Raw genomic sequence first — 15059 nt, 5'->3', positions numbered from 1 at the left:
CCCTGTGCCTGGCCCGTGAATCGCAGCATGCATGTCTTAACCTGTATCTACCTGCGATAAGCAGGCGTCTCGGTAAGCGCATGGATATATAAAGCATCCGTGACCACCGTATTTCTTCACTTACAATCCCTACCTTGAGAGCCTCTGTAACAAAAGATGGATACAGATGGTCCATGTTTTCTCTCAAAAGGTCGCCACAAGATCTACATGTTGCTTCTCCGCTTTTTAATGCGACTTCGTGGACGCGATGTGCTGCTCCTCCCCAAAAGGTGCCTCGATGTGTATCTATCCCCCTCGTACTACCAAAAACCTCACATCCGGGTTTCTACGGTGTTATCTTTGCCCAAATACCAGATCTCACACACTCTCTCTCCTTGGGAGGGCGTGCTCACAGACAGCGAGTAAGTAGATTTGTCCACCATGTTTTACAAAATTGAGAAAAGCCAAAGGCTCGAGGTGTTTTCAAAACAAAATTGACTACAAACATGTCGTCTGCGGTTGCATTCGTTCAAATAATACGCCACAAGAGTCATGCTGGGTGTTGTGCGCCTCTTCTTCAGCCTGCACCTAAACATCGCCATGGAAAACCGATCAAAATCCAATTACAAGACGACGTGTCCCTCTAGTGTTATCGATCTCATCTGTTGGTCATGAATAAAACAGCGTGGATGTATCCAACGAAACTAGATATGCGCGAGATTATGCTTGCTGGCGTTCCCTGCGGGTCGTATTGCCAATGTTTTGGCCTGAAGCTATTCTCGTCAAACGCCACCCTTGTCAACTACCTCGTCATACAAATAGTCCTGCAGTCAACTAAGTTCTTGTCTTTACACTCAAAACCAGGTGCCCAAATTGTTGAACAACAATACCTATGAGCCCTGCTCGATTCGTTTCTCCAAAACTCTAGCAAGTCTGGTCGATGATCATGTCTCCCTAAATCTACTACCGCTTGTTTACATGTGCAGACTAGACTGCGTTTGCGAAAGGAAGGGAGTGTGCACGTGGTCATGAGAATCCCATCGTTTTCATGAATTGAGAAGACGTGAAGAGCAAGAACGCCGAAATGGACTTTTTTGTTTTTGGAAATGCTAGTATACAGAGAGAAGAAGACCACCTCCAACCAATCCATGCAGCAAATCCCAATACCATGTCATTACTCTCCCATCCCATCCCAAGAAGGAAGAAAAGGAAGTGCAAAATCAAGATCTTGGCTGTGCATTTCACGAAACCCCCATTAGTCCACCATGTACAAACCCGACTCCACCCAGAAGAGTAAACACATCTCCGTTTTGACTTTGACACATCTCTCAGGCGTCATCTCTTGAATCTTCTTGAACCCACGTCTAACCACCACGACCGCCATAGGGCTGGTGCCTGAAACCACCGCCACCGCGGTGACCTCCACCACGGTAGTTTGCACCCCTGACACCCGCGTTCTTGGGGCCGGTAGGAGCGTTGATAGGAGCCTGGCCACCGCCGGCAGGGGGCTGGCTGGAGCCCTGGCGAGAGCGGTTGTTCCTAAAGCCGCCGCGGCCGCCACCGGGACCAGAAGGAATGTTCGGCTGAGGCGCGTCCTCGTACATGCCGTCCCAGCTCTGAGGGCCGCCCTGGGGGTTACCGAAGCCGGCGGGGCCGGAGAGTTGCTGCTGGCGGCGGGCCTGTTGTTGTTCGTATTTCTGCTGTTCGAAAGCGAGTTGATCTTGAGCGGTGTAAGCTGGGCGTGCACCGGCACTCTGGCCACCTTGAGGATTCATCATACCCGGACCACCTTGACCACCTGGGCCTCCTCCACCTTGCATCTGTGCCATTTGCATCTGTTGCATTTGCTGCATCTGCATCGGGTTCATACCACCTGGGCCACCCATCATTTGAGGGTTCGGGGAGCCGTTGCCGCGGTTCATACCTTGGTTCATCATCTGCTGTTGCATCTGCTGCATTTGCATCGGGTTCATGCCGCCCATGGCAGCCATGGGGTTGCCGGGCATACCACCACCGGCTTGCTGCTGAGCGAGAGTTTGCTGCATGGACTGGAAGTACTGTTGCATTCGCTGCCAGTACTGAGCCATCATAGCAGGAGACATGGCGCTGTTGCCGCCTTGGCCCTGCATGTTTCCGCCGCCGTTGTCGTAGTTGTTGCCACCACCTTGGTTACCGTTACCGCCGTCGTTGAACTTGTTGAACTTGTTGTTGCGACCGAACTTCTTGTTGCCATCGCCGCCATCGTCGTCGCGCATGTTGCCACGGGGTTGAGCGCGCTTAACCTCGATCTGTTTGCCGAGGATCTGGAGGGGCCCGCGTAGGGTGGCGTCTACGGCTGCGTCGCCATCGAAGGTAACGAAACCGAAACCACGGGGTCGACCGGTCTCCTTGTCCATCATGAGTGTGGCATCGACAACGCGACCGAATTGCTTGAAGAAGTTGGTGAAGTCTTCCTCGGTTGCTTCTTGGCTCACACCACCGACGAAAATCTTGCTGGTGCGTTCCTGCTCCTCACGTGGGATAGCACGCTTGGGGTCAATCTGCATTGTATTAGCTGATAGCTCGTTGTCGATTGGAGCAGACATACAATCTTGCCGTCGAGGTAGTGTTCCTTAACCATGACGATGTTGACGCACTTCGGGTCCTTGAACGTAAGGAAACCGAATCCTCTCGAGCGTCCAGTGGCAGCATCCCGCATTACGGTGCATTCACTGACTTCGCCAAATTGTGAGAAGTAACCCTTGAGTGAATCTGTTGTGGGGATTTAGTAAGTTCCTACGTTTGAGCGCATAGTTGTGTAGTAAGACTGGGGTATGCCTTGCTCTACTAATGTGTCATCACGTACCTTCTGTTGTCTCCCAGTTCAGACCGCCAATGAACATTTTACTATGGTTGAAGTTAGCAAAGTTTTGCTCAACAGTATCAACTCCAGGAAGAGCAGGCGAGATTGATGAGGCGCATCATAGAGCATCCGTAGGTATGTAATTAGGTAGCCTTCTACGCGAAGGTTGGCGGTGGCCGTCGGAACCATATTGGCAAGGCTGAAGATGCCGAAAGTCGCAAGTACAGCATCCTCGCACACAGTCCACATTATCTCCAGTCGTCATCCTTGGCGAGATATTGCAGGACACAATCTCAGTGAATGAGTGAGTGATTGGTGTAGGAGGCTGGCGTCGCAGTCTTTGTCGAATTGATCGCACTGCACCGCTGATTATTGTTCGCCAGTGGGGGTACCGAAAGTGATTTCGTAAGTTGCAGTGTCGAAAAGTTCGTGTTCCATAGCTTGTCGTGGTTGATTGATAACCGACGGAAACATGTATGTTGGTATCGTGAGGTTCCCTTGCCGCTCGCGAGGAAGACCGCAGCCGCTGACGAATGGCTAAGCGACACCAACTCCTGCGCCGCATCCGACCCTGGACGTGTCGACTTCGTGGCGTACACCAATCATATCGACCAAGAACGCACTCCACGTACTCATGTCCAAGTTTCGAGGTGCAAAAGTAGCCCTTGCAAAGGCACAGTTTGATTCGGATGAAACGTCTGTGTTCTGCTATGAATTCGAGTGTGGAAGTCTCAGACTATCTCACGACTCGGTAGCTATCCTCTGCTTGCGTTGCTGGTACGCGCTATCAAGTACCTAGGTATATATCGACATGAGGCGCTGCCAAAGTTCGGGCAAGCCGCGATAGTCCCTGCGTGAGGCGCGTTGATGGTTGCTCTGAGTATCGCTGAGCGGTTGACTTGTGTCTTCCAGCTTCTTCTAACAACCAAAACTGGTGGCCCATTCCGCCATGCATCGAACGCCTCGCCAATGGGCGATATGGACCACAATCTTTCGCAAGGTGTCTAGCTCCTCGACCTTTATCCCAGACTCTGCGCCAATCATGACCCCAGGTGCTTTTGAATGTAAGACACATACCGTGTCCAAAGCTTGTTCCTTGATTGTACATGCAAAGTGTCATAAGAGAGCCGGTATCGTTCATGGTGTCTGATGCTCTAGCAGAATGTCTTATGCGGTCGTTGATGACTTTGGTCCTGGTAACAATATGTCCTCGGCGGATGCCCTTACACAGGGAATATGTGCTCTTTTACCTTGTGATGCGCCTCTGATAGATGGGAATCATGTTAGCCATTGCAAGACTTACCCGTCTTCTTTCACGTTGATTGGCCCATAGTTGTCATCGTCCATGGGCGCATTGTCGTACGACTGCTCGCCGCCAGCGTTGTAACCGGATTGGTCCATGTGCGAGTCGCCGTCTGCCGCGTTTTGGGCTGGCCATGCGGGCGCGCTATCTTGACCGTTGTTCTGTGCAGTGTCCTGAGGAGGCGCGCTTACGGGCTCGGCTGGAGTAGGCTCAGGTTCGGTCTTGGGGGCTGGTGCGGGTGCGGCAGCCGCAGGCTTCTGTGTGGGCTCGTCATCGTAGCTGGTGGACCGTTAGCAAGTGTCGCATTACGCGCGCGAAGCCAAGTCGCGCTGAAAATACTGACAGATCGTCGAAGATGTCGTCCTCGTAGTTCTCATCGGCCATGGTGTAGTCTTGAAGAAGAGCTTCCTAAAAGGTATATCGGGAACGAGGAAGGAGCAAGCGCGCGAAAGTAGAGTCGCGATTAGTGGGCCGGGACTGTCGGGTTATTTAGAAGGAAGGGAGGTGATAGAAGGAAGAGTCTGTCGCCGGAGTGAGGAGATGAGAGCAGAGCAATGGGCAGGCGCGCTAGCATCGGGCTTGGCGTGGCAGGCGCGACGGATACATGCACGAGCCCTACGACATACCAAGAACAGGCGTGTTGTATAGAATAGCTGTACTATTGATGGTGCAGTGATTCAAGAACAGGCTGTTATCTTGGAGATATCCAAAGTTCTTCATCACGGCACCAAACCTACAGGCTCCTTCGTACTTTCCGGGTCGAGCGATTCGGAGCTCAGGTTCGCAGCGGGGCCGCCTCGAGGCACGGAACAAGCATTCACATATATCAACATGGCGTCCAAGAAACAGCAGCAGGTTTGTCTACTCAGTTGTACGCGCAATCTGTGTGTTTGCTAACAACTTGCCAGGAAATGGTCCAGGTCGGTGTGTGCCCATCCAAGTCACAGAGAGCGTCATAGTATCCGGGGTAGCTAACATATCGCTTCCCTGCATACAGACCGATCCTCGTACGTTGCACACTGCAGTCGCATACCCGTTTTGATTGCTGATACCCCATGCGCAGCTCTGGCTCTCCATTCTGGCGCACGACGTCCAATTCCGCTTCCTCGCCGCCGCCGAACAAGAAGGTCATCGGCGCATCCTATTCCCATGCCGACATTCTCAACTTCAGCTCTTTGTACGTTGCTTTAGATGCTGTTACTGGCCTGTAGCTAATAGTCACAGGAGCGTTTCCGGATCCAACTCACGACCTCGAACCCCGCCATCGGCAACCCACAGTCGCGAGTCAAGCGCTGCACCGAGCCGGTCTAGCAAGACCATATCGCCCCGTCCTGCGCGAGCCACATACAGCTACTTCCTTAACGACACACATCAAGACTGGAACGAGGGGGACGAGGACGATGCCGACAATATGTTTGAGGATGATGAAGACGAGTTTGGGCTGCCGAGCATCGCAAACATGCGGAGGAAGGGCCGGCGGAAACAGCCATCCAAGACGAAGGAAACCGCCGGGCACGTCAGCAGGGAAAGTCTGGGCTCAACGGCGTGGCGTGGTATAGACAGTGGTGATATTGCAGAAGAGCGAGGCATACCCAACTACCCGACCGCAAAGAAGATTGAAGGGAAGATCCTACGGCCGCAGTACCAAGAAATTCTTCGAGATCCCGCAAACTCTCTGCACCTCATTTCGCATCCTAGCCTACCCCCGAACGCCTCGGCGAAGCAGGTCGAAGAGCACTCCGCACGCACAACAAGGATCAACAAGTTCAAGAGGATACTGCAGGCGAGCACCATATCGCTATCAGACCTTCGTGACTCAGCATGGTCAGGAGTTCCGTCTGAAGTACGCGCAATGACATGGCAGATCTTATTGGGATACCTGCCAACTAGCAGCGAGCGGAGGGTCGCGACACTCGAGCGCAAACGGAAAGAGTACTTGGAAGGAGTACGACAGGCATTCGAACGAGGTACATCTGGCAGCGCTAGCGCCGTAGCATCTGGAATGGCAGGTGGCGCCGGCTATCCTTCGACAAATCGCGGACGAGGACGTGGCTTGGACGAAGCTATATGGCATCAGATCAGCATTGACGTGCCTCGGACGAACCCTCATCTCGAGCTCTACAGCTACGAAGCGACGCAACGGTCCCTCGAGCGAATACTATACGTGTGGGCGATACGGCACCCTGCGTCAGGATATGTCCAGGGCATCAACGACTTGGTGACCCCGTTTTGGCAGGTCTTCTTGGGCGCCTACATTTCAGATCCGGATATTGAATTTGGCATGGATCCTGGACAATTACCAAAGCAAGTTTTGGACGCCGTCGAGGCGGACTCTTTTTGGTGCCTTACCAAACTCCTTGATGGGATTCAAGACAACTACATTGCGCATCAACCAGGCATTCAAAGACAAGTGGCTAGTCTTAGGGATCTCACAACGCGCATCGATGACCAACTCGCGAAGCATCTCCAAAATGAGGGTGTAGAGTTTATACAGTTCAGCTTCCGATGGATGAACTGTCTTCTGATGCGCGAGATATCTGTAAAGAACACGATACGGATGTGGGATACATACCTGGTAAGCTACGTAGCCACACTCTAAAGTGCATCACTGACTTTTTCTAGGCCGAAGAGGATGGGTTTTCGTCATTCCACCTCTACGTATGCGCTGCGTTCCTCGTAAAGTGGTCCGATCAGCTACGAAAAATGGACTTTCAAGAGGTCATGATGTTTTTGCAATCATTGCCAACGCGTCAGTGGACCGAAAAGGACATTGAACTATTGTTAAGTGAAGCCTTCATTTGGCAAAGCCTATTCAAAGGCAGTGGCGCGCATTTGAAGAACACAGGCTCAAGAGGAAGTGGCGTAGGGATGGGACCCGACTTCTGAATCAATTGCTGCAGCACAGTAGGTATTGCAATACCAAAGCACGTACGCAGCGCCTACACGAGTTGTCGTCTAACGAGGTGAATCAAGGAGAGTGAACTCCCGACTAAAGACAGCAATCAAGCTCGCGCTTCAACGTGTTGGCAAGAATGCTCTTTCCGTTGTCCGAGTCGCGGTCGTCACTTCCACCTCGTCAGTTACCGAGCGGAAGTTACCCCGCCCTTTACCCCACCATACGTCACATAGCTTCAGCAGTGTATTCAGATGGTGTTCAAAGGACCGACAAGTATTTCTACATCGTGGTTTCTCTAGAGTGAACTCATCAGCAAGCCCTCGAAGTTGTCACTTTCTGGACCGTTCCATATATACTTGACACTGCTATGGCACCATCGCGTCCTCCATTCCAGGATCTCCCACTCGACAAAAATGGTCCACCCGGAAACGCATGGGGTCTATACGGCCCAAATGACGAGCTTGGTGCTCTGAACATGATTACACCATCAGCCGTCAAAGCAGCGGCCCAGGAGATACAAACCGGTGACCGGGTCTCACTTGACTGGTATCTCAACCTACCATCCCATCCATCCTTTAACCGTCCATCTTTCTCCTGGAAGATGAAGAACAAAGAACATCCAGATGGCGCGAAGAGAACCGTCAACGATGACCATCTGGATTTCAACACGCAGGGAAGTAGCCAGTGGGACGGCTTCCGCCACTACGGTTACCAGAGTGCAAAGAAGTACTACGGTGGGCGCTCACAGCAAGATCTTGAGTCCTCGGAAGTTATCGGCATTGACCGTGTCGCCAATTCTGGCGGCATCACTGCTCGGGGTATTATCCTAGATTACCCACGGTATCTAGAGAAGAAAGGCAAGAAAGAAGTGTACGCGCTCGAAGCCAACAGCATCACGGCCGAGGAACTAAAAGACATGTTACGAGAAACGGGCATCAAGACGCGAGAAGGCGATCTGCTACTCTTACGAACAGGATTCACGCGTGACTACGCCAAGCTAGGCGAAGAAGAAAGGCGAGCAATAAAGGATAAGCCGCCGACGTTCTTGGGCGTACAGTCGGATAAAAACACGCTCCAATGGATTTGGGAAAACGGGTTCGCTGCTGTTGGTAAGCATTCGCTCGTCTTACCTCACTTTTGCCTTCTCATGATCCACCGTCTCCTTGGCTTCTTCTCAAACACCTCCAACCACAACTAAAAATACTCTCTAACAATTTCGCAGCATCCGACGCGCCGTCATTCGAAATGTCTCCGCTCGTAGGCCCACACAGCGCCCCAGGTGGTATCAACGCGGGTGAAACCTGGGAAACCGAGATGCAGGGCGGTGGCTTAGTACATCAATGGCTGTTGGGTGGATGGGGTGTCATGATAGGTGAGATGTGGGATTTGGAGCGGTTATGTGAGAAGAGTAAAGAGTTGGGCCGGAGTACTTGCTTTGTTAGTAGTGTGCCGTTGAAGGTAACGTCTTGCCGAGTTGCTGATTCTGAGACATGAGCTGACTATTGCGTAGGTACCAGGTGGTGTTGCGAGTCCACCGAATGCCGTTGCCATCTTTTAGCTGAGAGGCGTTTCTCGTAGCACTTGGCATCGGAGAGAGGTGCCATGAAGATGAGAAGACGGAAATGCGCTGATGTGGTGTTGTAGTATCAGTCTCGGGTGATAGAGTAATACGAGATACGACGTGCCAAGTCGGTGCTTACGCTCATCTCCTCTCCGCGCGGAGTTCTCTCCAGTGGCCAGCACACGAAACTGTCACAAAAGCGTCATCGCGAACTTCGACGGGCCGATCTCTGCCGTACAAACAATCAACGCAGACGACATCGCAATAATCCCCAGTTCTTGACGTCCGTATCTATGACACTTCCTCCACAAAAAACCACTCATTCCTTCACACCTTCAATCCAAACACATCTATTTTTACCCCAGCAAGCCCTACGCATGCAAACCATAAAATGCGGGGAACCCATGTCCCCGAAACCGGGTAAGCAGTATATTGCGCCAAGGCTGTTTGTACTTCATTTCCTCCTGCCACCCAACATCATCTCGATGGCTTGAAAAAGCCTATCGCTTTGACCACGCACCGCCATCGCAGCCGTTTCACCCGTTTCCCTCAACGTCATCATGCTCATTTGCTGCTTCTGGTAGATTCGCCCCGTCAATTTGCTTAGCACGTGGAAGGAGCATTGTGGCGCTGGTTTTCGCGCCAAATGTATAGATTTGGTATGTGTGGGATTGAGTTCGCGTGTAAGCCGTAGTAGTGAAGCTGTCTGTCGGCGTATATGCGACCGCGACGGCTGAGGATCTTCGTGGACCGTGTTCCCCGGTGAAGCTTTTGGTGGGTGTTTGAGTGGGTTACGGTGTATATATTACCCTCGTGTACGCCCGTGTTCATCTATGTTCATCGCAGCAATTGCACATCCTCTCCCTCTCTCGTACAGACCAACAAGCCTCCAACAGCATCATCAAAATGAAGTCTTTTGTCATCATCGCCGTCCTTGCCGCTTTCGTAGCGGCATCTCCCGTTGTACCTGCTCAGATTTGCACGAAGATCTGTCTCTTTGAAGAGCCAGACTGCCCAGGTGGCGTATGTTATCAACTTGCCGCATTTAACATGAGTATCGTGCTAACGTGGGACAGGTGGCTGTCAAGTCTGGTGTAAGTATCTACTACACACGTGCTCTTTGATTGGCGAGGTTAGTGTCTGAGCTAACGTGATGTAGGAATGCTGGTCCTGCTGCACCAGGGAATAGAGTGCACTTTTGACTCGGAATGGGGCTTGGCTTAGCTCGGGCGGGTTATTGAGATGATGTTGCTGCACCGATTAGAGAACATTTGGATGGAGATTAGTGGGATCTGGACTGTCATTTGATGAGATTTTGGAACGCATGGAAGGCGGAATAGATGTGATGTCATACGACGAATATTGTCTTCCAATCAATACTATGCGTGAGCCTTTGCAGGCATGACCTTTGGCTTCCAACTGCCTCCTTCTTACACCCTGAGCTATCATATCCCCGATGTTCATACGCTGATTGTGAATGGTCACATGCATTGTCGCTGTTCCCGCCTACCCACTCTCTACACTACTATGCCATGCTGTCCCGAAATCTGACCTTTCTCTGAGCTCTTACTGACTCAGTGGCGGCTACGCGTTGTGTTACTGGCCAAGCTCCCGCTGAGTATATCTTGTCGTTCGTTTGTCGCATTCTCCGTTTTCGTGTTAGATTCGTAGCGATGTTTGCACGTCAGCCATAAGCTGAGAAGTCGCACAAACAGGTGTCTTCTCGCGAGTCTGGAGCGCCCTTTCTCATTTCATGCTCTTTCGAGTAATCCCATTCGTTGTGGCGTTGGGCGCCTTTTTGGTAGCGAGTAAGTATATATCCTTACATGTGTCCCCTTGATGTCGGTCCTCATCTTTCACTCTCGCCCAAACCACATTTCCAATCAACGTCGTCACCATGAAGACCTTTGTCGCCATCACTCTGCTCGCCGCCCTTGCAGCTGCAAAGCCGCAACACTACACCCGTCCTACGCAACCGCCGCCATCAGCGCGTGCTGCTCTTGCTACCCCACCACCCAGGGTTTGCGATCGTAGATGCGCTGCAGAGCCGCCTACCAACTGTGGTGAGGGATGGGTATGTGAATCCGCTTCTGATACAAGAGCGACTGTATGCTAATTTGCTGCAGGAACCTGCACAGCTTGGTGTAAGTAAATTCCGACTCTTCCATTCGCAGCGATACTTCTCAGAACCGGGCTGACATGTACAGGACTGCTGGGCTTGCTGCCGTATTTGAGACTTGATACCGGGATCTAGACGTCGATAGCGATCTCAAACCGACTTCAGGTGGAAATGGGATGCGGATAAGAACAACGGCGGTGTTGGGATCTTAGGCCGGAGACTTGCGAGTTGAAGAAGACGGCGACGACCTTTGGGCACATGTCAAGCCGTTATCTAGGTAGCGTTTAACCAAAGAAAGAAGTCTTCTCTGTCGCATATAGACGTTTCCAGTTCCGCAATCCTTTTTCCATTTCTAAAGTCCTGTGAGTACCTCAAGTACTTCGCATGAAGACTAGCAAGATCAGTGTACGAACTGACGTGATCTATGCGCGAAACTCGTACACCCAACTTCAGCCAGAATTGCTTCCCATTACTCTCCGATACTTCTAAGGTTCGCTCACCTAAGCAGCTGCAGTCTGAGCAAAGAGGATCGTAGCACGCAATAAAGGCTCTTATCGACGAAAGTAATGCCGTTGACGACAGTACTACTCCTCACTTGTACTCCAGCACACTATCCATACGGCCCGATTACCAAGTCGTTAACTCGGCCGTGCAACTCGTCCGAAAGATCTGGGCACGACTACGGCACGCACCAAACACGGTACTTGAGGAGAACACGGCGTATTCCAGGTATGTCGTGATAGCGCAGCTACGCGTCAAGGTTTGCGGCCTCTTATAGGCTTACAAAATAGATGGTTGGTATAAACAATAATGCCGGAGTGAAGCCGAAAGGTTAAGCAACGGGCCGGCCGAAGTACCAATTCGATGCGACGGAGGACTTCTTGCTATCACGATGAGATTGAGTATATATACATATATCTCTCTCTTGCCATCTTCCCGTCCAGGAACTACAATAACTTCAAACTCAACATCACCAGAACAACCACCAAACCATCCAAAATGGGCCAACAATTCAGCCAGTTCTTCCCCCCAGCCCCCGCCTTCACGGAGACCTCCCTCCCCAACCTCAGCGGGAAAGTCTACATCGTCACAGGCGCGTCAGCGGGTATAGGAAAAGAGCTCTCGCGCCTCCTCTACACGCACAACGCGACGGTCTATCTTGCCGGGCGGTCCGCTGAGAAAACGCACGCAGCGATATCCTGGATCAAAGAAGCATGCCCCGAATCCAAGGGAAACTTACAATACCTGCATCTGGATCTCGACGATCTATCCGGTATCAAAGCCTCCGCCGAGTCGTTTCTCGCAAAAGAATCGCGATTGGATGTTCTGTTTAACAACGCAGGCGTCATGGTGCCCCCGGCTGGAAGCACAACGAAACAAGGCTATGAGCTGCAACTCGGCACGAATTGCGTAGCGCCCTTCCTCTTCACCAAGCTACTCACGCCGGTATTGCTGGAAACAGCGAAGAAAGAGGCAAAAGGTAGTGTTAGGGTGATTTGGGTGAGTTCAATTGCGTCGCAGATGAGCGCACCACCCGGCGGAGTGGATATGAGCAATCTGGAGTATACCAAGAATGTGAATAATTGGACAAAGTATGGTATGAGTAAAGGCGGGAACGTATTCCACGCCTTGGAGTATCAGAGGAAGTATGGCGGCGAGGGGATTGTTAGTCTGGTACGTTCTTCCTTCCAAGTTTCTTTTGCTCTTTCCCCCCCTGTTCCTCACGCTCTGCTTTGAAGGATTTCCGTGTGGAGATTTCTTTCCATCCATCGACTAACGAAAATTTACTGCAGGCGCTTAACCCGGGAAACCTCAAGTCGGAGCTTGCACGCAACATGAACCCGGTGCGTCATGCTTGTTTGATGTGGCTCTTATACCCTACTGTTAATGGTGCATATACCGAGTTGTTTGCTGGTCTCGCACCTGAGGCTGCGAAGCTCAAAGAGGGCGAGTGGGTTATTCCATGGGGAAGGGTTGGGACGCTGAAGAAGGAGTATTGGTCTGAGGCGGGAAACAAGACGGCGAGGGCGTTTTGGGAGTGGAGTGAGAAGCAGGTGGAGCAGTATGCTTGAGGATGTGTGCGGTGCCTGAATGACGTTGCTTTCTGTGCTTATTACTTCTGTGGCCTTCTGTGCATTAGCTGCCTTAAAATACGCTGATAACGTTTACCAATTTCACTCCGCGAGGATGAACTCTTCGGTTGATATGGCACATTTCGTATATACATTCTATCATTCATTCATATGTTAACATAAGACATCCAGTTATTAGGCTTTCTTCGCATCCTTAGGAACCATAGCCAGAAGCGTGTCCGGATCCCGAATACCAGCCAACTGACCCTGCTGCGCACGCTTAACGGTAAGCGCAGCAATCAGGGCAGCACCGACACCAGAGCCATCCTCAGCGGGAAGCACCTCGACGGGGTCGTTCTTGCCCTTGCCGTACTTGGCGGGCCAGTCCATGATTTCCTTGAGCGCCTGGGCTTGGCGGATCTTGAAGTGGGGGTACTTTGTGAAGACGGAGCCGTCGGCACCGACGTGGACTTCGTCCCACTTCTTGTGCTTGCAGATAGCACCAACACCGCACGCGGTGAGACGAGCAGCGCGTGTGCCAATGAGTTCAGCGAGGCGGCGGATAAGCTCGAGTTCGGGCTTGGTGCAAGTAATGCCGAGCTTCTCTTGGAAGAGATCGCATGTGTCTTGCAAGTTCTCGAATCGGTCCTCCTCGATCTGAGATAGGAATCCAGCGTCGAGTGAGTAGGGCTTGTCGAGCTTGCTGGCGTTCTGGCCCTCAAACATGTGGCATTCGCCACCCTTGTGCAGATCCTGAAGGACAAGACGGAAGATCTCGCCGAGATAGAGACCAGCGACCATCTTCTCGAAGGATTGCTGACCAGGTCGTGGTGACTCCTTGTCGACAATGACGTCGTACTTTGTTCTTGGGAGGATCTGGTGCTCGTTGTCGAATGCGCCCCATTCGCAGTTGATAGCCATTGGCAGGCTGGGGTCAAGCTTCATGTGCTTCAGCTTGGGGATATCACCGCACTCCTCCATGTAGGCGGCGTTGCAGCCGGTACCGAAGATGCAGCCGATCTTGATCTTGGTGTTCGTGTACGCGGAAGCAATCATGGTACCGGTCGTGTCGTTGACCAGAGCCGCAAGCTTGATGGGCACGCCGCGCTCCTCAAGAGCCGCCTTGAAGCCTGGAACAACATCCACGCCCTCCATGCCGGCGACATCGAAACCCTTTGTCCATCGCTGAAGCACTCCGTGGTCGATAGCGTCTTGCGAGACGGGGTATGAGAAGGTGAAACCGAGAGGCAGGTGGTTGAGCTGCTCGCCTTCGTGGTGGTATTCGATAAACTGCTGGAGACAGTCGGCGACGTAGCCCCAAAGTTCCTCAGCAGTGCCCGTCTTGAGCTCCTCGGGCATGCGGTACTTGGACTGTATGATCTCGAACTCGCCCTTCTCCTCTGTCAGGGTGACTTCACAGACACGCAGGTTGGTGCCACCCATGTCGAGCGCGAGGTAGCTGCCGGTCTCGTTACCGTCGGGGAAGGCCATACACCAGGTGGGAATCATAGGCTATCACAGTCAGCTGTATCCTGAAGAGCGCAAGGCAAACTGCGACTCACAATGCTTCCGCCTTCTTCCGACAAGCCCTTCTCGAGTTCCTTGACGAAGTGGTTCGAGATAGCCTTGAGCTTGTCTGTGTTCACGACGAACATCTCCTCGAGCTTGTCGATCTGCTCCTTCAGATCCTTGGGCATGTCCGCCATGGAGCCTAGCACGGTGTTATCCCATCTGTCCTTGTATACGATAGCGAGGGCGGAGCATACCCCTGCGGGAGGGCGGTTTCCTTGCGCCGAGTAGCACCATGATTGCGGTTGTGAGGGTGGTTTAGGGAGAATTGGTGTTATCGCGAGAGAGGCGGTGGTGTCGCTGAAATCGAGGGTTCAGAACGACAGGTGGGGACCTTGACGTAGGGTGTTAGTCTCTGTATGACGAAGAGGCCGTGTGGGCTGGCTAGAACACTAGAAAACAGCTCAATGGCCATGCCCAGCGGCCAATCCCACTTTTGTACACGATATTTGCTTCTCCACCCGCCCAGGTTGCTTTTGGACGTCGGTCGGGGGTGCGGCGGCTTACCAAGATAGTGTAGTAACGGACCCCCGCTGTTGAGTCTGCCAATGGCTCGCGGGCTTGTTCAGTAAGCGGTGTAGTTGTCAGGAAAAGCGTCGGATGATATGGGGAGACGATGCGCAATCGAGGGGCACGAGCGTAAAATCGGTAGCTGTTGAGCTGCCCCCCGCCATCCCGCGCGCCGGAGCAGGAGACGGCTCCGATGACTTTTGGTGCC

The 15059-nt window shown here is 52.4% G+C and overlaps 5 protein-coding genes across 5 annotated transcripts; 3 read left to right on the top strand and 2 right to left on the bottom strand.

Annotated features, from left to right (window-relative positions):
• Positions 1-1343: 1343 nt before the first annotated feature.
• J4E93_004835 (uncharacterized protein) lies at positions 1344-4508 on the bottom strand (the record flags this gene model as incomplete). The annotated part of the gene is made up of 5 exons (XM_049342761.1): positions 1344-2519; positions 2567-2730; positions 2825-2865; positions 4125-4403; positions 4468-4508. The coding sequence occupies 5 exons, from the start codon at positions 4506-4508 to the stop codon at positions 1344-1346; spliced, it is 1701 nt and encodes a 566-aa protein (XP_049199761.1).
• A 671-nt stretch (positions 4509-5179) lies between these two features.
• On the top strand, positions 5180-7010 carry J4E93_004834 (uncharacterized protein; the record flags this gene model as incomplete). Its single annotated transcript, XM_049342760.1, has 3 exons — positions 5180-5301; positions 5349-6699; positions 6747-7010. The coding sequence occupies 3 exons, from the start codon at positions 5180-5182 to the stop codon at positions 7008-7010; spliced, it is 1737 nt and encodes a 578-aa protein (XP_049199760.1).
• A 377-nt stretch (positions 7011-7387) lies between these two features.
• On the top strand, positions 7388-8578 carry J4E93_004833 (uncharacterized protein; the record flags this gene model as incomplete). Its single annotated transcript, XM_049342759.1, has 3 exons — positions 7388-8129; positions 8243-8478; positions 8531-8578. The coding sequence occupies 3 exons, from the start codon at positions 7388-7390 to the stop codon at positions 8576-8578; spliced, it is 1026 nt and encodes a 341-aa protein (XP_049199759.1).
• A 3121-nt stretch (positions 8579-11699) lies between these two features.
• Positions 11700-12772, top strand: J4E93_004832 (uncharacterized protein; the record flags this gene model as incomplete). The annotated part of the gene is made up of 3 exons (XM_049342758.1): positions 11700-12374; positions 12494-12544; positions 12605-12772. The coding sequence occupies 3 exons, from the start codon at positions 11700-11702 to the stop codon at positions 12770-12772; spliced, it is 894 nt and encodes a 297-aa protein (XP_049199758.1).
• A 195-nt stretch (positions 12773-12967) lies between these two features.
• J4E93_004831 (uncharacterized protein) lies at positions 12968-14469 on the bottom strand (the record flags this gene model as incomplete). The annotated part of the gene is made up of 2 exons (XM_049342757.1): positions 12968-14284; positions 14335-14469. 2 exons carry the CDS (start codon positions 14467-14469, stop codon positions 12968-12970), a joined length of 1452 nt encoding a protein of 483 aa, XP_049199757.1.
• Positions 14470-15059: the final 590 nt, after the last annotated feature.

This window comes from Alternaria ventricosa, assembly GCF_023758065.1.
Source record: "Alternaria ventricosa strain BMP 2768 chromosome Unknown scaffold_7, whole genome shotgun sequence".
Classification (NCBI taxonomy): Eukaryota; Fungi; Ascomycota; class Dothideomycetes; order Pleosporales; family Pleosporaceae; genus Alternaria; species Alternaria ventricosa.
Note: the sequence above shows the minus strand (reverse complement) of the source record. Positions and strands in the feature narration are given on the sequence as shown.